This window comes from Ambystoma mexicanum, chromosome 4p (genome assembly GCF_040938575.1).
Source record: "Ambystoma mexicanum isolate Mex_15411 chromosome 4p, UKY_AmexF1_1, whole genome shotgun sequence".
Taxonomy (NCBI): domain Eukaryota; kingdom Metazoa; phylum Chordata; class Amphibia; order Caudata; family Ambystomatidae; genus Ambystoma; species Ambystoma mexicanum.
The window spans coordinates 1,229,693,256-1,229,718,555 of NC_090927.1; the positions used below are offsets into that span (position 1 = coordinate 1,229,693,256).

The following is a 25,300-nucleotide window of genomic DNA, read 5'->3' on the forward strand; positions in this document are numbered from 1 at the left end:
GCTGTGACAACCATTTTTGACAAAGGCTTCTGGGATAGAACATGCCTTCCCTCTCATTAGAATTCCCTCTGATGACAAAGATCTCTTATGATGTAGATGCTTGAAGGTAGTAGCCCTGGCAGGATGATTTCCTCTGAAAACCAGCTGAAATCAAACGTCACCTTTGTGAAGGAACAACTTCCTTCATTTTACATAGGGTAGGATCATTTTACATGTGCTCTATGATTTGAAAGAGTAATACTGGACCCAGAGGTAATGTTTGAGTAAGCAAATTGTCATATTCTTCAGATGAAGACAGCATCCTTGATCCATATGTACCAGAAGACTTGAGATAAAATCTGCGGGATTGCATTCTTTACTACCAGATTTATGAATGATTTCCAGTGAGAACCATGTGAAAATGTTAGCAGGCCCAGACTACGACCAGTCTTTATTTTTCTGGATGCGAGTGTGCTCTCTCTACATCCAAGAAGCTCTTACTGGCATATGCCCTCCCATGTCATGCAGACTAACAACCTGCTTTATGTTGTGCGAGAACAGGCCCAAGTCGGACAGGACTAGCAGTGACAGTTCTGTGCAGAGAAATGTGTTCAAGTAAGACATGTTTTCAGCTGAGACATTGCCATGTTTTACTTGGCGGACTGCGTTCTCACATTCCACTGACCATCTGAACAGTACTCCTTGCTTCGTCAGTTCCCATAAAAGAGTACTCGTAGTAGCAAAATCCCTGATGTACCTGCTGGCCATTCCAAGAAAGATTCAAACATCAATGAAGTCCACAAGAGCTGCGATTTCTGAAATTGCTTTTACTTTGTCAGGATCAGGATGCATGCCTTAGTGAGAGAAAACGTCTCCAAAGATTGTGATTTGAGAAACTGGCACTTGTTGTCAAGCCAGCTGTCATTAAGTGCAGAGCACACATTCATCAGTGCTTGGTTGTGTTGCTCAAGTGTGTCTCTGAATGCTAAAATGTTGTCACTGTAATTAAAACAGTTATCAATGTGCCTGATGATTTTCCAAATGCTCTATGGCCATGGAGCGTTCAGCTGCATTACAGCTCCATATACTGATTGACTAGTGTTGGTTTGCATATACTGTCAACCAAAGCAATGTTTTGGTTGTTCAGGTGACAATATATTTAAACAAACAGAAATATCCTGGTGCGTAGGTCTCTGCGCCCTTGCTGGCCGTGGCCAACAGGGCACGCCTTAGAGGGACTTGCCCCCAAGGTGCTGCTCCAAAATGGCAGGCGCCAAAAATGCTGCACCGGAATGTCCAGCCTCGGCAGAGGAGATGGAAACATGCAGAGGGGCGCCCATGATCTTAGGGACAGCACTCTTTCCGTAGTTTAAACTAAGCAAAACGTGTCGACTCGGGCACGCACACTCCACTGGATAAAGCATGCAAACACTAGAATCTCTGCCAAATCCCACCCTCATCACAACTTACTGTGTCCTCCAGTGAATGAATGAAACAGAGACACTTGATCCAAGCCTGTCTGGAGCCTGAAGAACAGAGCATCCAGGTCCTCAGAGGTGCAGGAGCACCGACTGCTGCAGGAGCAGTAGTGCCAGCATCCATGCTGCAATCAGCCGCTCAGGTAGGCACTTTGCCTTAAACCCTGACCCCAACATCGAAATTTGCCCCAACTCGGAGATCGCCGTATCAGCGCTGCACAATTTGTGGCTTTTCAGGATAATATCCTGCCTGGCTTCGACTTGAGCCTCAAAGGCCCATTTTCGTTTTTATCTGCGTGCCACCATTGAAACCCTCGAGGTGAGCCAGTTCCAAGATGGCCGCCGGCCACTCACTTCCTCACCAGCGTCCACCTGACCAAAGCGCCCATCCCCATTGGCCAGCCTCCATCTCATCATGCCAATCACGCGCCGACAGGCGAACGCCGACCCTTCCCTAAGGATCCCTTCCACAAGGATCCAAGCCTGTCTGGAGCCTGTCCGGAGGCATCCGAGGCACGGGCCACAGCCTCTGCCCTTCGGTCTTCCCCAGGAGCACAACAGCATCCACTCCATTCCTGCTGAAAGAACACACGCGCGTGTTCCCCAAGACCCTCGGTCCACAATGCATCCGGCTGCACCACGACAGATGACTCTACCTTCCTCCTTGGGGAACCGGACCTGACTACCCACACGAGGTAACATTCAACATCAAGCCACCTGCCACCCACATCTTTGCCAGCCACGCTTGCATACTCACCTAGCAACCTGCCTAAATAACACTCAGCACGGCTGACTAGCACGCTCTAACATCCGCAGAACTTCATCTTCTAACTCCCACGCACGTGGCATGTGATCTTATCCCACCTAATGCATCGTACAGCCAGCGCACTTGCACTGCCCCAACCACCAGTAGTCCATGTCCTGTCTATCCTGAAGTAGGCAGCATCCTGCACCTAGTCTGCGCACTGCCGTAGATGCTGCTTAGCTCACAAGCAACATACCTATTGTTGATTTTGCACTGCCTTAGCTAAAAACGAACCTGCCTATTGTTGATTTTGCACTGCCTTAGCTAAAATCGAACCTGCCTATTGTTGATCTTGCACTGCCTTAGCTAAAATCGAACCTGCCTACTGCTGATCTTGCACTGCCTTAGCTAAAATCGAACCTGCCTACTGCTGATTTTGCACTGCCTTAGCTAAAATCGAACCTGCCTACTGTCGATTTATTGTTGATGTATTGCCCTAGCTAAACACTGAACTGCATCTACCATGCTCCTTAGGACGCTCCTCCTCTTATTGCTCCACTCTGTGTCATCTGGAATAACAATCCTCACTCAGCCACGCACACATCCGATACGACCCACTCACCCTCAGCCACCCGACATTATGTCTCGCCTCAGCCCGGTCTCACAAACATTGCGCATGATGAATTCTGCACTGACACCCACCTCAGGCACCCAACACCTCACCACCGACCTCAGCCCCTACCTCAATGACCCGGCCCTCTGACTTGAACACTTTGCCAGCAAGCCCACGCCAAACCAACCATGCCCCCCTTCTCTCAGAAATAAAAGATTAGGCACCAGATTCCGCATACGCCCTAAGCGCTGCAACCTTCCAAAGCAATCACGACACACAATCCTGTGCCAACCAGTAGCACCCAACATGAACAAAACCCCCTCTTCAGAGGTGAAACTGCCTGTCATCAAAGGCGCTCTTATCAACGCCAGATCCCTCCCTGCCCACGCCTTAGACGTAGCAGACCTTAAAACATCGTCAGATCTTGACTTCATTGCCATAACCGAAACTTGGCTACATGCCGCTTCTGGTCCGTCACTATCCCTTGCCATACCACCCGGCTTCAGCATAATGCGATGCAACCGTACCTCTGCTTCTCTCTCGAGAGGGGGTGGCCTTGCCATTATCCATAAAATCACTCTGGACCTAAGAGTAATGACCAATACCAAACTTGAGTCAGCTGAACTATCTGTCAAACTCACACTAGCACCCAACCAAACAGCCAACATCCACTTAATCTACCGGCCCCCAAGCCCCGCACCGACCTTTGTTGGTGACATATCCACCCTCCTCCTTGATAACGCCAAAACTAATTCACAAATCATCATCCTTGGCGACCTCAACTTGGGACTTGGTGACCCTAATGATCCCGCTGCACTCGATTTGGAAAACACTCTCGCCAATTCCGACTTCACCCTGCATATTCTAGGGCCCACGCACTCCAAAGGCAGGACCCTTGACTGGTTAGCCAGTTCTAATTACAACATCAACGTCTTAGCCACTACCCCTTGCCTATGGCCAGACCACCACATTATCACCTTTAATATTAAAGCCTCCCCACGCATCCCGACTGTGATAGCACCTGCGCTCCCAACCAGAAACAAAAAGGACATAACCAAAGAGAAACTCCTCCCTCTACTACTCCCTACACTTAATGCGGCCACTGACGCCTGTAATGACCCAACTGTTTTAGCTGACATCTACAACTGTAGCATGCTGACAGCTATAGATACTAACGCCCCCTTCAAACTGAGGAAGGCCAAACCACGTGCACATTTGAACTCCTGGTTCACCCCACAGCTAAGAGCACTCCGTAAATCCAAACGCACCGCTGAAAACCGTTGGAAAAGCCACCCATCTGACGTGCATAAAGACGGCTTCTTCCTGGCCTCGCTCACATACAAAGCAGCCATTATAGAAGTGAAAAAAGAATCCCTAAATAATCGCATTCTGCATGCTGACTCCAACTCTAAGGAACTATTTAAGATCCTAAAAGAGCTTGAAACCCCTGTTACCCCCCCTGACACCTGCACTAAAGACAGTAATTGGTGCGCCAATATCCAGGCAGCATTACTAAATAAAATCACCATGCTTCAATCCAAAATTACAGCCAAACAAATTAACCTAAAATTGGACAATCACCCTCCAACAGCCGCAGGGGCCTTCTCCCCGGACGTCCCAAACTGCAATCGATTTACCTTCTCACCGCTCACCAGTGCGGAGGTAGAAAACATTATCCTGAGGATCAAACCATCGAACTGCCAGGGCGACCCCTGCCCTGCCTCAATTATCAAGGAATCCGCCCACTATCTGGCCCCTTTCATCACATCCTTCATCAACTCACCTGTAAAACGGGTACCATCCCTGACAACCTCAAGGGTGCTTGGGTGATCCCCCTGCTTAAAAAACCCTCCCTCGACCCCCAGCATACCTACCAACTACCGACCCATCACCACTGTCCCGTTCCTATTAAAAAACCTGGACCGTGCAGCATACCTGCAAATCCAAGAGCACTTGGAAGCCAACAATCTCCTAGGCCTCAGACAATCCAGCTTCTGTCCCAGACACGGATCTGAGACAGCTCTACTAGAAAACCCAGATCGAAGTGTTAAAGGACAACAGCAAACTTGCCATGTTACTTCTACTTGACCTCTCTGCGGCCGTCGATCTGGTCAATCACCAAATCCTATGCAAGCATCTTCACTCAGCCGCCCACTTCTCACCATCAGCTACGGCCTGGATCAAATCCTTCTTGAGCAATAGATCTATGGGGGTCTTTTCTCAATCTGCAGCTGCAGATCCTTCCCCGATTCACTGCGGCGTTCCCAGGGTTCTTGTGTGTCGCCAACGCTCTATAACGTATTTACAAAACCACACTTTGATGTACTTGACCATTTGGGTGTCTCCTATACTAACTACGTGGACGACACCCAGATACTCATTCCTATCACTGGTGACTATGCTGCGGACACCAAGGCCCTGAATGAGGTCTACCTGGTCATCCACGCCTGGATGGCGCAACACCAGTTATGTCTCAACGATAACAAGACCGAGCTCCTCATCTTGGACACCACGCAACGTCTCAGTAAACTTGAGCCATCCTACCGATCATTTATCATCGATGGCAACACTATCCATGTTTCGAAGGACACCAAAACTCTTGGCGTCTATCTTGACGTCACTCTATCACTAACCCGACAAACAAACGCAGTCAGATCCTCTTCAGCCTACACCTGCAAACTCATTACAGCCTGCAGGCCATTTCTGACTACACCCAACACTGTCACCCTAGCCAGAACGCTCATCATGGCCAAAATTGACTATGGGAGCGCCCTCTACCTTGGAAAGAGCCAAGAGAACTTGAACAAACTGCAAATTACCCAAAATAACGCTATTAGAGCAGCCCTAAACATCCCTAGAAACCATCACATCTCGGAATCCAGAACCAACCTACACTGGCTACCGGTCAAACAGAGAATTTCACTGAAAGTCTTAGGCCTCACCCACAAATGCCTAGCTAACCAAGCCCCACCATATCTTTGCAGCCGGCTTTCCAGACACGCGCCTACCCGCCCGCAAAGAACGGCTCAGACCCACTGCCTAACCATTCCCAGGTTCAAACTCCAAAAGGCGGGTGGATCTAGCTTCCCCGTCCTAGCCTCTAAGCTTTGGAATGCTCTCCCTCTCGCCATCCGTGCTGAAGAAAGCTTTAACGCCTTCAAATCTAAAACCAAATCCTGGCTCTTTAACCAGCCTTGATGCCCAGACCCACTTCGGTAAACGCTTGCCACAAGCTACGTCTGTATATATGTATATATTGCCTGTATGCCCTGATCACTATGTACTGTAAATTTGTTGATTTTATGTAACTGTTCGCTCATGTAACCATGTCTAAGTTGCACCCTGAGGCCTCCGGGCCTGATGGTGCGTGTTACAAATAAAACAAATACAAAATACAAATATTGCTCTTTCTTCTGGAATTGATTGTAGAACTCCACAATTGCTGATGGGACCTCTTGAAGCCAGATGTTGTTTGTCCCCATTACAGGGTTAATAGGCCATCTAATCATAACCAGCAGTTGTCACCCTCTGAGAAGCCTATTAAGGGAAGAGGGAGGGACATGAGCAAACAGGATGGGGAGGAGTAAGGGGGCTGGAAGCGTAGAGAGTAATAGAGAAGGAAAGAGAAAGGTTTCATGAAATAAATCAAGGTGCAAACCTCCATTCTGTGTCGTTATTTCACTTCCTGGAAGGAGGACATGATACCAAGTAGCCGATTGCCTGACAGAAAACCATCCAAGTCACTGTAAACCTATCTTCTGTACTGTACTGGGTGTTTGTCCTAGCAGTGCCCGGTGGTGGCGCGAGTTATGGCTGCTTAGCTTACCATAACTGGCGAATTTCTGGGGGGTTTCGGTTTTACTTGTAACCATAATGTCCCTTTAACAACGATGTTTCACTGAATTTTATAGGTTTTTATTAGTGCAACTTAACCAGAACGTCCCTTTAACAAAGTTTTTCAGTGAATATATATATATATATATATATATATTATCACTTCATAGGTCTGTGAAACATAGATTAGGCCTCAGGAAAGTGATCCATTATAATACACTAGGCCTTAGAAATCGATGGTTAGGTCAACACAGTCAAATGCATTTGGTTTTAGATCACATCCAAAAAACATGCTGACAAAGTTTGCAGCCTTCATAATGGTGTAAAGTCGTACTGTCATTGGTCAGGGTAATGAGGTGAAATTCATTCCCAAGCAAAGCATGAGAAAACATGATTTAATCATATGTTGCAACTATGATCAGACCCGTGAGGTGAAGGCCGAGCAGGGATTGGTTACGAGTAGCGAGGTGCAGCAAGGTCCCACACATTAAAAAAATGAGACATACACCTAATAAGGTTTCTGTCCATGTTCTTCGAAGCTAACAAAATACAAGGGCACAGTTTGGTGGGAATGAAGCAATGTGCAGAGGTGTGCACAAGACAAAAACACTCGGACAGGAGAAACACACTGCCCCCTGTAAGAAAATATTCACTTAGGAATAGAGCAAAGACGCAAGCATCTCCCATAAACAAACCTACAAAGGAAGTTATTTAAGATTGTTAAAACTAAAAAATATACCAAGCAAAAAAGGAATATAACACTTAGAGGTCCTAGCAGTTATTCAAGTAACCCTGCATGTATATGTACAGACCACGCACACCTGCCTATTCAGTAATACACAATTTAGTTGTGCACATGGTCACAGAGCAAGAGATCAGAAAGCACGCCACATGAAATCATGTAGTCACATCATGAGAAAGGAAATAGAAGGGATTCATGTTTACAGCCAGAGGTCGCAAAATTAACTGCTGATTGAGCAGTCAGAAGGTAGAGAATGGTAAAATGATGCCCACATTTTAGCTCTCATGGGAAAGGATGGCAAGTATTCCTTGTGTTGCCACACTGTTTGCAGCTCACAATTCTATTGGTCACCAATGACCAAAGAAGCCCACCCCAGGATAACCAGAGAGGCTACACCAATCAGAAGTCAAGTTGTATATGAAACATTTTGATATGTCTACTATTCATTCAAAATCCTGAGAAACTAGATTGTCCCACCATGAAGTCATTATCATATATCAGAATTGTCACGAGAGATAGGATAGGCTAATAGGGCTAGGCATTGTTCCCAATCGTGGCTGCCTGCAATACGTTTATTTTTTCTTGCAGCTGTGCACTTTTTACTGACTCATTGGATTACTTTTACTATATTGGTTTTTGGGCCTTACCCTACAAAACCAAGGACCCAGACACAAACTCGAGCCTTCAGCCTCCTGGCCTGCCATTGCGGTTCTGGGGTGGGCCTTCACTGAGGAAGGGGGCAGGCTTAGACCCTATTTGCACTTTTGGCTGAATACAAACCATGATGGGTATATCGGCAAACAGGGCCAGACTGGCCAACCCAGAGAAGGGAAAGGGTAAATAGAGGGGCAGCAGGAAGTGTGGGTTATTCAAATGAGGTCAGAGGAGGAGGAGGTAAAATACCAAGAGGCCAGCATAAGGGAGTAAGGAGGCAATTTTTGGAGAAGGTGAGGTAGTTACTAGTGAGTGAAAGTGGTACTAATATGTGAGTATGTGTGGTTTGTGTGTCAAGTGTGGTTAATAAGAGTAAGTGTGCGCAGTGTGTTTTGGACTACTGGAGACACCGCGCTGCAGACTGCTTCCTTGAGCCTACCAGGAGTCTTTTCATGCTTTCCGTGTCCCTGTCTGGAGGTGGGACTTAAAACCTGCCACACACGCGGAGCGCGCAGTGTGTTTTGGTGTTTGGAGGTGAGGGGCAGAGAGCCAGACCTGCAAAGTCAGACACCTGAGGACACAAAGAATGCTGGTGACCCACATCCAAGCACAACACTGGTAAGAGACATTACTACATAAGAGCTGTTTACCGCTGCATGCTACACGAAATTCTGAAAACATCCCCGGTGTTATCGTGTGTTGTGTGCATCCACACCTATGAGATACTGAAATGAACCCAAAACGACATTCAAAAGTCACTCTAAAACCATACATTGTTACATCATTACATCCAACCTGAATGCAGGGCGACCACAGCTATTGTCACACAGCCGCCAAATGGGCTGTGTTGACCGTGCAAGGTCATATGACCTCCACTGCGCAGTGTAGTGCTGAAATGGATGTCATTTCAATTGATGTCATTGAAGAATCTGAATCTGACAGGCAATGTAAAAACAATAATATGATCCCGACCCTAAACAATCCACACCTCTTACCGTCCAGGAAAAAGGAAGGAGAGGATCTGGGCGAGCATGCCCCCAACGAACACTGAAGCTCATCAACAAGTTGGCGAAAAAGAAGCCTGCTGTTAATATGTTACCCAGGACAGACTGTTACATGGCACAGGGAACAAAAGAGCAGAAAAGGAATGAGGAGCTAACTGATGTGATCAATCACTGCTCTGATCGCTGCCCCAACTTGGCCGAGGAGCACACAGAGGAACTTACTGATGTAGCTCCCTGCCTCGGCTCAAAGGTCATTGAGACGGTCGTTTGAGCCCTGATCGTTCCCCATTGAGAGGAGAACTTAGCCTTGGCCATGGACTCTGATACATCCTTCTTCACCACTCCTATGGCTAGTGTACCCTCCAACTTCCCTTTCTTCTCCTATAAAGAAGACCCAGGAAGAACAGGGTGAATACCTTGATCACAATGTCCATCGAGTACAGCAATTAAGGCAGGAGGAAGTTGATGTCTCCTTAAACACATCAAGCGTCAGACCAACTCCCTTGGACCAGCTTCACCTTTAAACATCAAGAGAGAAATCGCTTGAGGGAGAAATCAGCATTCATTTTGAGAACTGTGATGTGGCTAGTCAAGAGGACTTGAGCACATGCTCCTAGGATGCAAATGATAGTAGCTCCTCAGCCACTATGTTCTCTGTACTGGAGTCTCTCCTGAGGCTACTATCCAACAAAAGGGACACTGCCAATATCAAGCTGAACCTGCTGTGCTCTAACCTTGAAAAGGTTACAACCTCATTATACAGCATACATAAGCATATGAACATCTATACCAGATAAACAGACAAGATGAGCAACAATATTAACAACCTGGTTAACAGCTCCAAGATGCAATCAGAACCACATGTATCTCCTGCCTATGCACCTGCCCCTACCTCTAACAGAGTGACAAAGGGACCAGATATGGATCAGGCTGCATGGTACCAACGAAAAAAGAAAAAAGTGGTGAGGCAGGCCACAATGTACGAACACTTGTATGCCAAAACCAAAAGAATCAACAAAAATCTCTCTCGGCTAACACCAGTGGAGCATGGAAACACTGACCCTGTATCAGTTAGATCCAACATTGATGTAGAGTCAAACACTAATAGAGTGCATCCCACGCAAACAAAAAATGGGAAATCTTCTGCTACACCTAACTGTGTGTCACACACACCATCAACAGTGGAGGATAACTCCTCACTAACCTGGGACACCAGCAGCAGGCTAACCCAGAAGAATCATCGGCAGGTCTTAAGCTAGCATACTTCCTGCACCAGTCTACCACAGAGAAGGAGTGTACCCTCAAGGAACTCCCAACCATGCGAAGGGATACATCTGGTGCAGATGCCGCCCCAAGGCTGCCACAGGTGCTAAATTCTAGGGAGAGGCTTGACTGCAATAGTTCTAAGCCCTTGGATACAGTGGACACAGTCAAAGCCAGTCATGTATAATGGATCTCTTACACAGTTTCATCCTTCTACGATGCATCAACAGTAGCGACATAGCCCGGCTTGACATCTGTGAAGATGTCAGCAAGGTTACCTCAATTTCTTCACTGAAAACTCCCTTTTATATATCATGAATCATTGCTACTCCATCTACAAACTTGGGTATGAATGCTCAATGGTTGCAACAAGAGACTCTTACTTGCATGCACCTACCGGTAAATGGGGCTATTAATGCCCACAATCGTCCTGTGCAAACTAACCTTGACCCAGACAACATTCCAACATAACCAACACCGTCCTTCAATCAGAAACGATTGTACTCTCTGCGACACGGAGTACATCAACAAAGGAAAGTAGCCACAAAGGTGAAGCAGCTCTAGAAGAGTCGTATTGGTCATGGTTGGCCAACATGGTGGCTGGCTGGAGGGACCCGCAATCCTAACGCTGGGCTCAAATACCAGTTTCTCTTATTAAGCTGGAACATACGTGGCTCATCGCATCTGTTCAGTGAAGGTTTACTGGAGCAAATAGATTGACTGAGCAGAATAGCTTTACAGGAAACCTGGCTGATATATCCCTTATTAGTGGATGGATGGCACTTGTCAACTCCCCCTGCGGTTCAAGGCACCAGAGGACGCCCCAAAGGGTGGCTGAAATTGGGTGTAAGAAGTCCCATTAGAATGGAAGAGGTATCTACCAGTTCCCTAAACATACTCATTTGGGAAAATGACTCTACCTCAAGATCACCTTCAAGCTACAATACGTGAGAGCTTCATGTCATCAATATCTACAAATACATAAAGTACTAAAAAATACGTAACCCTGTACGCTATCGTGCCATCGTGTGGCGATGAGGGAGTTGGAGGAAGCATTCAGTCAACTGAATATCACCAGTATAATATTGGTTTGTGGTGATTTCAATGCAACCATTCCAACCACTCCATGATCAGTGGACAGCGACTCACCAGACTCAGCCCCATTACATTTGAGGAATAGAATGTTAAACAGGGGCAAAAGTGGAGTTGCTTAAGTGGCACCTCGAGCAGCATACTGGACCACGTATTTGTCTCCAATCACGTGCCAATAATTGAGGACATGTGCATGTCGCATTGACACGAAAGTGATCACTATCCTCTCATAGCGAGGGTAAACCTTCCCGGGCTACCCTAATGCGGTATCCAATCTGGTCAACTGTCCATAAACACTGCTATGAACCGCATCTCTTGGAAGGACTCTAACATCGAAAAATCACTAGCAGCCATCTTACATGCATTAACCACATACTAGGAGATATTTCAGGAAATCAATGACACAATGAGCAATGAGCGTACAAGGTCAGCCCTCAAAGCATTCGCTCATATTGAGAACTTGAATGTGAATGACTTGTGCTTGCAAGGACGGAGGTAGATCCCATCATGCATAGGCAGAAACATAAAGATGAAACGTTATTTCATCTGGCTGAGAAGGCACAAGTTTCAGACTGAATGCAACAAGTGGAAAGCCCTGGTCTTTGTCTCCCAAACAAATGATTCTGTCAAGCTTTGGTGGATCATTGGAGATGTGACTTAGAAGAACAAGGAAACAGTGTCCTAAATGATGCAACAGAAACAGCATGCAAGGTGCATATCCAAACAAATGATTCTGTCAAGCTTTGGTGGATCATTGGAGATAGGACTTAGAAGAACAAGGAAACAGTGTCCTAAATGATGTAACAGAAACAGCATGCAAGGCGCATATTGAAAAAGTACTAGGGGCTGTGCCGGGAGAGACACAGAGTAAATTTGACCAACATTCCATCTGGTCATACCGTCATACGCCTGAGACATCTATAGCCTCATCAATGCTACCAAAGCCTCCAGGGCACCAGTGCCAGATGGAATTTGCAGCACCCTCATAAAATCTGGCCCTGACGCCTGGTCCAAAGCACTACATGTACTTTTCTCCTCCATTGGAATCTCACAGAAAATTCCACCATTTTGGCGTAACAGTATTGTCAACTCTGTTTACAAAAAGCATAGCCCAGTGGATCCAGGCAGCTATCGAATTTTGGCAATACTGGACGCTCCGGCAAAGATCTTTGCCAGAGTTCTTCTATTGGAACTGGAAACATGGGCAGAGGACTGCAATATCATTCCCCTCTAATCAAACTGGATTCCGGAAGGGACATAACACCACCACTAACATCCTGGCCCTCAGCACAATCATCCAGCAGGCGTGGACGGTAAGACAAATATACACAGCCTTCATAGATCTCAGTGCCGCATTCGACACCATTGACCACAACTGTCTCTGGCATGGGCTCGCAGGATTGGGCTTTCCCCGAGGCTTACTGAGCATGATTATCTCTCTCCATGAGAACACTCGAGTCAAGATCAGGATGGACCAACACGGCAAAACCCCTGCATGGATACCCACATATAGAGGTTTAAAGCAGGGTTGCAACTTGGCACCCATACTCTTTAACCTCTACCGATATGGGCAACGCCCTGGCCTGCCCAGCCTCTATTCCACTGAAACTGGGCACTATAGCAATGAAATGGTTGGGCTACGTGGATGACATCGTGGTTGTTGACTAAACCCTGCTGGGTTTGCAGGCCACCCTGAACAATCTAAAGGAATACTCTGACCACAACTCCTTGGTGGTGAATACAACGAAGTCAAAGATCATCGGCTTCTGTCCACCTAGAAGAAAAGTGAAGAAGGTGAAGTGGGAGATGAACGGATGGGAAATTGAAGTAGTCAACACCTAAAAGTACCTGGGCCTGCACCTTGACAACAAGCTGCAAGGCACAGCTCACTTAGACACCGTCCTAATTGGTACCATCAACTCTTTCGCAAATAAAGGAGGAGGCTTCTCAATTGATGCATTGCTTAAACTATACCAAGCAAAGGTGACCTCCATCATTCTCTATGGAGCAGAACTATGGCCCATGAAAAATCTTGAAATGGTCTGCAAACTGGAGCGCATTCTGCTCAAAAAGCTAAAAAGACTACCACTGCGCTCTTACACTGACATGATCTTTCTAGAGTTCAATGTCCTGCCCATAGCTACAAGAATCCAACTCAGTAGTCTGACCATTGCTTGGAAACTGGCAAATGCTCCAGATCAGTCACTCATGAGCCTTCTTCATATTGTCATGACTGCACAAACAGTAACAATGCCTCAGAGGAACCTGGCTAAAATATACTCTCATGAATCATTGGTCACAGCAAGGTGTCTTTACATCGAAGAAGACGCTTGGTACCTTTAAGACACATTTAAGGCTATATTGAGTGAGTGCCGTTACGAGCATTCAATGTATAATCTCATTAACAAAACCCATGCCCTGGAATTCCATCGGTACATGCAGCATCGTAACACACTACCTGCATACATATGGCAATTCATAGGTCACTCTCTGGTCTGGGACTATATTAAATTGAAATTGAACACCGTCAGGACCAGGGAGATTGTCGGTGCATGGCGCAACCTTTCGAGGGAAAGCAGGGAATGCTGACTGTGTGGGCTGGTGACTCTAGAAACAGTGAAACATCTTCTGTTTGAGTGTGAGGCTCTGGGGTCATTGAGACAAATGACACAGCTGGGCATGAACACGTCGGACGATGAAAGAACGAACAAATGAAGGATGGCAACTGTTCCTGAGTGGAAAGAGTGAAGCTTGCATCATTTACTTTACACTCTTGTGGAGGAAGATTTCTACTATACTGGACACATGCAGCTGAAATGATTGACTTCTTGGACATAACAGACATAACAGTTCCTACCCCTACTCAAAATCCAACTATGTGAATGTACAATCAGTATTTTAGACTTTTTCCATGAAATCTTTATTTTTTCAAATTTGTGAAAAGTTTGTTTAAAACGATATAACATTACAGTTAATAAATAAATACATAAGGGAAATTGTACGGAATGCCTGTGAAGTGTATGGGACTGGGTGGAAGAAGGTGTTTCAGTAGTAGTAGTAGTTGGAGGCAAAGTGGTAGATGGAGGATGAGTGGTAGTTGAAGGGAGGATTGGTAGTTGAAGGGAGGAGTGACAGTGGAGATAGTGTGTGGGGGTGTGATAGTGTGAAGGAAGTGCTTGGAGTAGTGTGGAGGTAGTGGTAGTATTTGGAGAGAGGAGAACCAGTGGGAATGGGAGTAGAAGAGAGGAACAACAACAGATAATAGGTAGTGGCATTAAAGGGTGGATGTGAGTTCAAGGAGGAGGAGTGAGATGAGGGACAGGAAGATGAGGGAGGATTGAGAACAGGCAGAGAAAAGAGGAGATAGAAGAGAGGCAGATGAGATAATGAGCATGAAAGAAGAAGATCGAATCAACCAGAGTGTCTGCAAGACAAAAGTAGTATAGGCATTTAGACCACTAAAAACTAATGGGAGTAGAGGGAATTAGGAAGTTCCTGAAAGAGTTCAGTGAGATAAGGCCAAAGGACCTTTAAGTTAATATCTCAGTTCATCTAGTACTTAGCACACCGAGGGAGACGCGTGCTGTCCTTAGCCCCAGCACATGCTGAGGCTAAGGACATCTGGGACAGGAAGGAGGTGTTTTTAGAGGAGGGAGGGATGGGTTTAGGGTCCATTAACCATTTAATGAAAAACCCTTGAACCACCTATGCGATTTGGAGTGATTTAAGTGCCATCTGTGACATGTGGTGTCAAGCGGGACCTCCAGACTCTGGTTCTGAGGTCACCAATTGCCATCCAATATGCTGAGAATTATAAGACTGACAAGTACGTACCGGCTACCCACCAGAATAACACTGGGCCCTGTAGGGTGCGTCCTATATTGGGATGAAGAAGTGACCATGCCTCCCTTATGGAAAGCTATTGTTCAGATTGGGTTGAAAATGAAGATAACGGAGAGAACATATGGTAGAGTTGCTCCAAAGTCAGGTTTGGCCCATAAGTATTCCCAAGCGCTGGGAGTAGACATGATGGACAGATTACTGAGGAGAGGCTAAGGCAATCCTACTGAGCCTCGGGAGAGTTAAGTGATGGGATGTGGTTTATGACCCCTCCACCTTGGAGGTAAAAAGCCAGTTTATGCTAATCTTCTTGCCAAAATCCATTGCCCGCATTGACCTGTCTCTTGGGTGGATGTACTTTACTTGGTAAACAACTGTGACTAGAAGGAGTACAATCATCTTAGTGTGGGCTGGAGCAACATTTACTCACACTACAAGTACAAAAACGTTTAAATGGAATAACTAGGTACATTTGTACTATAACTACTCTCGCCATTGTACCCTCAGAACAATCAAAGTAATCTTAACGACACTTGACACGTTTAAAAGACATGCTGTTGTACAGACGGATTTAGAAGTTGCCTTGGATACAATGGTTCCTTTTTGTCACTCTGCTAAGCAACTGGAATATTATGTTGTATTTGATTAGAAAAGTACAGATTTTGTGAAACCATGCCCCTGAACAAACCCTTTGTTACATTTCTGACCAGCCCAATTAATTCATAGTTCATTTCGTTGGGATTCTATGCTGCTTTGAAATGCATGGCATAATGGTGCATGATTTTGTTTGGAGTATATTATTTATTTTATAGGGTAACCATACAACATATCCATATCATTCATATTCATTGAATCTCGAAAAATTGCAGGGGGTTACCATTGCATCTTCAATCTCTGCTGTTCCCAGCCGATGACCACTGATATTTAGAACATCGTCCATCCGACCTGTTATCTGATAATAACCTTCGCTAGATCGATGAGCTCCATCACCAGTGAAGTAATAGCCTAAAATAAAGATGAACTTGTTTAAAAAAGAACAAACATATGCTGGGTTGATTACATTGGGAGAACAACTGGGAAACAATGCAACATGATATCACATCAAGCATGAACAGCACACTGGTAGGTACAGTCAATGAAACATGAACCTTCATCAGTCTACGTATTGAGTTACCAGGATCATTTCCAATAAGAAATATAAGATTAACACTAACAAAGACAATATAAGAATAACAAATACTATGCACCTACTGTCCCTGATAACACCAGCTGTTGGTCTAAGATATTAGAGCTCATTATGTTAGACTTTCCACTCCTTCGTAAAGTAAATGTCAGCTGATGAGCTGTATTGTCACCTTCTGGGACCACATACTTCTCACTTGGGAAGTCCAAAGACTGGTGCATCTTCCTACAAACTCAATACATGTATTATATGCCAGAAAACTGCATCTCGTCCCTCAGAGAAACCAAAGTATTAATGTTGTAGAAAATAATTTGACTTGGTAGGTCCTTTGCTATGTTGTCTTGCTCAACCCGATTTTCACACTACACTATGATATTTTAGACTCACTTTAGCAAACTGCCTTCAAAAGGACCACTTATGTCTGATATACCTGTCAGCAGCACGACCCTCAGGCTAAGACGTAAGCACTGACAGGGGTCACACCCTGCAGGTGCCAAGGAAACAAGTCTGCTACCCCTGTATTGTCAGTGGTGACAGTTCACCCTTTCCTGGCGCATTTGTCCCTCGCTCTGGTGATCAGTAAAACATGGGGTTTGCCCCACCCTAGTCAAGTAGTATCTCCGCAGCAGATCCTCCACACTGGTCATTGTTGCCTAAAATGGAGGGGTAACGTGAGATCTAAGGTTGGATGATGCTACTGGACATTCCACACTATCACCTATAACCTATAACCTCACCAAACCCTACATGCAGAAGCCCTTTCAGAGGTTGGTGCCAGGGAAGCCATAGCAGCAGGGCAGGAGCTACCTGATGGTGTTTGACAAATCCTGCTCCAGAATCAAGCAGATGCAGCAAACTTGGCAGCCTTTCATCACGTTTTTACATCTGAACCAAGGTGCCCAAAGCATACTGCTATACTGTTTTATGCAGGGGTACCTGGGATAAAATAACAAGATTACAGTGCTTCTAAACAAGATTTATCTTCCTCAGACGAGGGGTTTGAAAGATTGGCATCTTGGAGGCATACATCCTCTGGCATTACATGATTATCTGAAGAGGATTTAGAGAGAGACTACAACAACACAACAAACTTATCATGGATTTATAAAGTTGTTGTTCACACACCATGTTTCAAAACATCCATCAATGCCTTTGTAGCAAAAAATGTATTACTTAAACAATATTGTCTTTGTATTGGCTTCACAAAGTTCTCGTTCTGTAAATTTGAAGGTTTAGTTGGTGTACTTTCCAGAATCCCTGGTAATCTTTCTTGCCAGGTATTTGATATCACTATTAAGCTTTTCTTTACAACATCTGTTAAATTGCCGGTATACTCCCCTGGCAGGATCTTTTCACAATGGTACAGTCTTTTCACTGGAGAAATTTCAGATCCCCTGGTATACTCCACTGCCTTTTACCCGAAATGTCAACTGCCTGGTGTCTTCTTTTTAACAGACTTCTCTATTCGTTTTACTGTTACTTTCAATGCATCACATTAGCATCTAAGTTTTTCTGTCAAATATATTTGCTTAGGGTAACACTGCTTCAGCTCTCCCTGACATTGACATTTCACACATACGTAATTATTCATATTTTGTTATTGTACTTTTTCTTGTCGGTATTCAAATCTTCTTGTTCTTAAACCTTGATCTAACGTTAAGTTTTGCCTGTGTTGAATCGGTTTTGTATACTGTCCAAAAATGTAAATTTCACATACTTCATTCAATTGGTTTCTGGTTTGTTGGTACTCCCCGGGGTCCCCAATGGCTCTGGGCCGACTCACTGGTTGTTTGTGATGTCCCCAACTCACAGCGTGCCTGTGCGGCAAAGCTTCTTCCCTGGATTGGCTTCCCAGGCACGGAAGGTGTCTCTTCAGTGTTGCCTGCGGCTCCGCATCTACTCATCGACTTCCTTCTGAATCATGTAAGGAACTCATGGTGGCAACAGTAAAGACAGACACAAGTGATCACAGTTCAAGGGTGTTTATTAAATGGTATATGTAGGTTGGAAAAATGCCTAATCTAAACCTAAATCTAAGATGGGAGCAAGCTTCCGACCATCAAACAATAATAAGGCAGTCCGAGTGGCGTCTTGTCAAAATAAAAGGGCCTATACTATAACAACCTATTGCCAATCCTTACGATAAATACAAAAAGAAGTGTGGGATAATGTTCTTAAGAAAGAAAGAAGTGTTCTTAAATAATAAGTCAGGATGCGTTAGTCAGGTCTCCCTTCCCCCCGTTTTCAGTGCTTGACAAGGTAAGACTTTTGGAGCTTTCCCAGCACAAGCTAACAGCTCTGCTTTCAGCAATGAGGACCTTCAGTGGTTAAGTTTCTTTTTCTACAAAAAAGTTTCTTGCCTCCGTGGGCCTGATGCATTCAAAATAATAAACAAAAGTTATTTTCCGTTTGCACGTTGGGTGATGCCTTTCACTCCTTGGATCGCCCTCTTCCGGGTGCAGATCTCTAGAAAGTTCCTTAATGATGCCAGGACCTCTGCTAGCTAAGTTTTCCTGCTTTCGAGGGCCTGATAGGTTCAAAGTATCAGAACAAAGGTTGGACAAAAAGTTATAGAGCTCTTCTCTGGGTTTATCTGAGTGTTAGTTCCTCACCCCTGGGTTCCCCCTCTTCCGGGCTTAGACCCCTCTCGAATATCAGCTTTTCTTTGTCGGGTTCCCTCTGGCATGGCCTGCAGTCAAAAGCTTTACCTCTTGTACTTTACTATGTTGCATTCACGGGTCAGTGGGTGTTGGCTTCTCACCCTTGGATCTCCATCTTCCGGGTTCAGACCTGACTCGATCGGGTTCACAATGGCTTTCAATGCAAGTTTCTTGGTGATATTCGCTAATCTTAATGTCGTTTAATATACTTAATTGTGGACATACCTCAGCCGGGTTCACTCTTGTCAACACATTGGGCCTCACTACGTGTCTGGCGGGAGCCGTGCCGGAAAAAACGGCAGGCTGCCTCTGGACCCGTAGTGATTTACCGGCTCTGGAGTTGCAGGAATTACCAGGGCATTCCGGGTGTTCTGGTATTTCCAGAGCCGGCATTCTGTAAATCCCCATTCCCATGGAGTCCAATAGGACTCCATGGGAATGGGGACCATGGAAACACTGGCACAGTAATTAACGGTGCCAGTGTTTTCATTTCCGTCTGCAGGCGGATGGCATTACTCCCGCCAGGTCAGACCTGTGGGGAGTGACACCACCCGCCTGCAGAACTCGTAGTTTGCTGGTCCGGAGACAACAGTGGCAGCGGGCTTACCACCACCATTGTTTCCAGACCGGCAGGGTCATAATGAGGCCCACTGTATATCAGGACTAGGCTTCACCCCCTTTTATCGGCATCCCCCCTTCGGGTTTACTCTTGCCAATCTTGTCAATCGTGCCTTTCTCATTCAACTCTTATGATGCGGGATTCATTTTCCCTTTTCTTCACAATCATCAGTCGGCCAAAGACTTTTGACTGTACAGAGGATTTTACAAGACCCCTGTATGGCCCCTTTGACCCCTTTCTTGCCTTTCCCGAGGCCTTCTGATTATGGTAGTTTCAACAATCGGGTAATCGCCCAGAGTTTCCGGATTGATCACCCATGTGGTGCCGGACTCCTCTGTTGCTGGTTTTCCCCCTTTTTACATCAATAGCTCTTTTAGCCTTTCACAGTTCAAATTAGCCGTTTGCTACTCTTGGTTTAACACAGTTCGGTTTCTTATCGACTCTCCCCTCGGCTCATCCACTGTGATGAACCACTCAGTTTTCTTTCTCTTTGGAGTCAAGTTTTGTGCCCCGGAGACAAGCGTCTCTCCCCACCTGGGTTACCAGCAGAGGAGGGTCTTGTGTACTGTGGACATCTGCTGCAACAGATGCTTGCTATTGTTTGCGGTCTTAAGATTACTTCTGCAGAGGTTTCATGGGCCTTGTTCGGAAAGGGCAAGATCGCTTCTTTCCTTGTCACCCTCTCGGTGTGCACTGTCTTTTTCATCCTCTTGAACTGCTGGACTGAGTTAGCTCTCACGTTGTGCGGTCTGCCTTGCTCAAATTGTGCTCTTGTGGCCCACCTTTTATCCCTATGGGGAAGGAAAAGGGCCATCAGGTGTGTACAATTCTGGTCAATTGCTTAACTTTGCCTGACCCTGGTTTTGGGACATGTCGGGTAAATAGTTGTATTAGTCTGTTGTCCTTTGTGGGTAAGACAGTATTCATGTTGGAAAAAGGAGGGGTTAGTGTATCTGCTTATTCTATGTGGTAGAATGGGGAAAATGTGCTATATGGAATTACAATCCTTGTATCAATGGGTTTGATAAACTGAGCAGGGTGAGACTGATAGGATTTGCAAAATAAATGGGAATGACCAGGATTATCATGAAAGGTATAGGGGGGAACTGTGGGAAAGGTAGTGTTTTGTCTGCGCCGAGTGAGGTTGTGGGAAATAATAAATAGAAGGACAGAAGGGAAAATGACTGGGAGTTTTCAGGGAGGATACTGGAAAACAGGGATTCTGGAGAGATAGTTTATGGGTGAAACAGAGTTTGGGATCCTGGGGGATTTATTATTTACAGAGGGGTTGTTGGATCTGAGCCAGAGAGATTCAACGGGAGGAAGGGAAGCAGATGCCATACAGCCTAGAAAGGCCTCAGGGATTTCGTCCTCCTCTCCTTTTTATTTGGTATAATACTGTGTCTCTCCTGGGGTATTTCCCTCAGCATAACACTGGGTTCCCTTACCAAAGTGATCCTCCCCCATTTGTCTGCCCCTAGGGTTGGGCTTTGAGAGAGCCGGTGCTTCCCTGGCCACCTGAATAAGGGATTCCCATGATTTATGTGGGAGAATATCCTCAGGTTTCTCACAATCAGGACGGGAGAACACTGACTCCCAACTTGACCGGACCTCCAGGAGCTCAGTCGTGCTTCTCGGTGCTCCCACAATTCTTCAAGTAAGCTGGTGGTGCTTCTCCTTCTCTCCTGCCAAGCTAGTATCTGTAGCTCGCATTCGCGAGCCACCGCAGACAGGTGCACGTCTTCTCCTCTTTGGTTCTCTCCCGTACTGTCTCTGCAAACCTCAAGGTTTGCATTTTTAAATGTCCTGGGTAATCTAAGATGAAAAGAACTAGTCTGCAAGTTGGTCTTTGGACTTTTCTTAATTTGCATTAACTCTTCCCTCCTCTTCTTCGTCTCAGTACTTGAAGCTTTATTGGAACTGAAGTCCATAGATGTAATTGGATTTCCAACATGATGTTGTACAAAACGTTCACATGCACAAATGTCAGAAACAGGAGGTGTTTTGTGAATGTTGCATGTATACATGGGGTATTGTCTAGAGTGACAGAAATGATGGGGTTTGGGATTTTTACAATAGGAGGGATCTGTGGGATGACAACAAGCCATACAGAACTTGGGTATTATAGAGTCTATGTCAGGGGCAAAGGAGGAATACTGTGCCTCATTCAATGAAATCATCTCCCCTTGGTAGTTGTCCTCTCCCATTTGATTCTCCCTCATATAATCGTGCCCAGGGTCAAGATCAGGTAGCAGCTGCCCTCCCAAGGCCACATGAGAAGAGGTCACCATCGGGGAATCAGTGATGAGTCCATCAGATTCATCACACAACCTTGAGTTAAGTTTCCTTCAGTCTTTCATGTAGGTTTTGTCCCTGAACAAGCTTTCAGTACAGTAGTATACTGAATGCTCTGCATATTGTTACTTTTTGAAGTTTCATTGACTGATGCTTATTGCCAGTTTGTTTGTACTGCTTTGCAAAATGTATAAACAAATGAGTAAAGACTTCCTAAAAGGTAACAGGAAATTGCATAGGATACCCTGGAAATTACAAACTAACCATTTCTTCACCTGTCACCTTGAGTGCAAAATAATATCCTGAATAGGTCTTTCTCAACAAGGGCAGATGTTGCTATACAAGCACCTCTAGTATTCTAACCCCACTGAACTTGAGGCGGGTAACAGACATTTTAAGCTAATAAATCAGCCTCTAATAATCTGGCCTCATGGAATAGTATGTCTCTAAGAGGTGTTTCACTAACACAAACAAAACTAAGGGTCTGGCAAATGTCAGAATGTCCAAAGCAAAACATCCTGTGTCCAAAGTACTATTCTGGCCCTCACATTCTAAAAATCAACTCGAAAGTGAAAGAGCCTTGAGCAGTGTATAATGTTCAAAACGAAATGCGTAACTCCAACACAAATGTTCCAGAAGAATAGAGTTCCTTGTTCCAGAGGGTGGTTCCCATTTCCCGGGATTACTCTTCACTGTGTTTTATACTTTCAAGAATATTAGTTCCTTAAGTTTATCTTGATCAACAACACAACTTGTATACAAAACAACTTGGTTGTTAGTTGGTATCTTGATAGGATACCTGGTGTACTCTCCTGCCAGGTTTTCACTCTTTCCTTTTCAATATGTTTAATCGCTGGGCCTCATCATGAGTTGGGTGGTATCCCTACTGGGATAACGCCCAACTGTATTTGCGTTACCACCCACCTGTCCGGTGGTATTACCGCCGGATCATGGGTTGAGCGGTAAACATAATTCCTCAATCCCCATTGGGTCCACTGGACCCAAACGGGAGTTTTCTGTGGAATTACCGCTGGCGGTATTACCGTGCAGTAATTGCATCAAAACTTGGCATTTTTCTGGCGCATTTAACTCCAGCTTAGAGCTGGGGGTAAATGCTGCCAGACTTGTGATTGGGCGGACCCTTAAAGGCAGTGGTAGTAACGTTACTGCTGCATTTAAGGGTTACCACTCAAACCTGTGATGAGGCCCACAGTCTTTTGCCAGTCCTGATGCATCCTTCTCAGGACTTCTTTTGGTGATGTATTTTACACACTGTTCAACTTGACCTTGCCTGATATACTTCCTTCCAGGTATTTCTTATATGCATAGACTTGCAGTTTGCATTTGCCTGGTATACTCTCCTGCCAGGGCTTTCCTATATGAACACACTTGCAACTTGCATCTCATATGTAATCTCTTATGACTTGAATCTGCCTGGTCTACTCTCATGCCAGGGCTTTCTTACATGTGCCATGCGCACACTTACAGACGTAATAGTCTCTTATATTTACTTAGTTCTGTCTCTAAGTGACATTCACTTGCTCGTCCTTTCTCATATACTGCATTCACCATTATCGGCTTTCGTCAGGGTTGCCAATACGCCCGGTGTCCCCGCTTCCCTTGGGTGGAATCACCTGCTCTTGATGGTGTGTGTAGGCTTTCCCGCCGTCTCTGCACCATAGCCTCTGCATCTCTCACAGCTCCCGTTCATCTGTTTGGTGTCTCTCCAGGCTCAGGCGTTGTGGAGGCTGCCTTCGGGTACCTGCAAACTCTCTGAAGCTTTTCTCCTGCTACGGGCATCTTCGCAGCATACCATACCCTGCCGTCAGCTATGCTCAGCCTCTGCGGTGAGCCAGTTGGCTCCACGGACCTCACACCAGCCGGACTGCAGTCCCTCAGTCAGTATCGTGAGGATTAGAGTTCTCCAACAAGTGTCTCCCTGTCAGCTCGTTTGCCAGTTTAAATCAATTAGAATGCAGCTTGTGCTCTTGGCATTCATTGATCTTCACTACCCGGCTCATCTTCTTCGTCACAGTATTTTCGTATTTAGGGAAATGGAAGTCAGTTCTTGAATACTTGTATGCAAAGTCTGGGACAGTGTTCTCAGTGAGCTTGAAAGGCAAGTTAGTTCCTGATGATTTGCATACAGAGTATGAGAAGGTGTTTTCAGGAATCTTGGAAGGCAAGTCAGGTTTTGAGGACTTGCATAAAGATCCTGTGAAAGTATTTTCAGTACCCTTCCTAGGTGAGTGACGGAGGTCTGACAATATGCCATTAAGCAGGGGGATATATGGGGTATCCTCAAAAGAAAAAAGGGGAAACCATGTCTCGTCTGATGATGTCATGACACCTCCCAGAGGGCTGCCTCCCCAGGGTAAAGATCAGGTAGCAGCTGCCATTCCCTGGCCACATAGGGAGAGGTAACCGGCTGGAAAGGAGTGATTGAAAACATTGGATTCATCACACTTACCAGTACGATAAACAGACAGCTACATAGCCAAAGGTAAAACCTATAAGAATATTTGCCAATATTTGACAAATATCAGTACAGATACAAAAGCAAATACAAAGATGCATTGTATTCTTAGAGGCAACAAAGAGAAGCCTGAAAAACTGGTCTGCTTTTTTCAGATGCAAGACAACTCTTTGATAGGCACCATCCTCCCTAACAAGGGAACACAGATTTAAGGCCACATCGAAGCCCCCCTGATACTGCCTACAGCAATTCAGAGGAATCAATGTAAAGGATCCCATATGTGTGTGGCTTGTCAGAAGATGAAAAAACAATTCAATGAATGTGAAGTAAGAACCTCAAAACTGGAGGAACAAGGAACATCAATATCTATTCAGCTATTAGAATTACAAAAATATCAGAGCTAACGAAATTTCTATGAATTTGATGAGAGAGATGCGCAAAAATGAAGAGATAATGTTAGATTTTAAAAGATTCCTTAAACATGGTAAAACTCCTCTCCTTAGTTCCTAGTATGCTTGCATGATTTGTGAAATAAGGCATAGGTCACCGCCTCACAGTATGTTAGCATGACTTTTAACTAAAAGTGAGGGTCCATTTGGATGCTGCATTAAGGCTGGTATGAGGTTTCCTGTTTGGAGGCTGCATGCTAAAAGGTGCAGAGGGGTGGGTACATTCAGGAAGTGGCAACTGGCAATGTAAACCGTGTAGCCATCCTGGAGAAAAAGAGAAGGATAGAGAGTGCATGTGCATGCATGTGTGTGTGAGAGAGAATGATGAAGAACGTGGTTGTGAAGTGGCCCAAACTGTTGTCATAATAAGGATT

The 25,300-nt window shown here is 45.4% G+C and overlaps 1 protein-coding gene across 1 annotated transcript in view; it reads right to left on the reverse strand.

The window, feature by feature from the left end:
• Window positions 1–25,300, reverse strand: part of ACSS1 (acyl-CoA synthetase short chain family member 1) — a 968,098-nt gene that overhangs the window by 250,386 nt on the left and 692,412 nt on the right. The window contains exon 11 of the mRNA XM_069606883.1: window positions 16,122–16,249. Within this exon, the coding sequence (XP_069462984.1) occupies window positions 16,122–16,249 (128 nt within the window). The remainder of the gene's footprint in view (window positions 1–16,121; window positions 16,250–25,300) is intronic.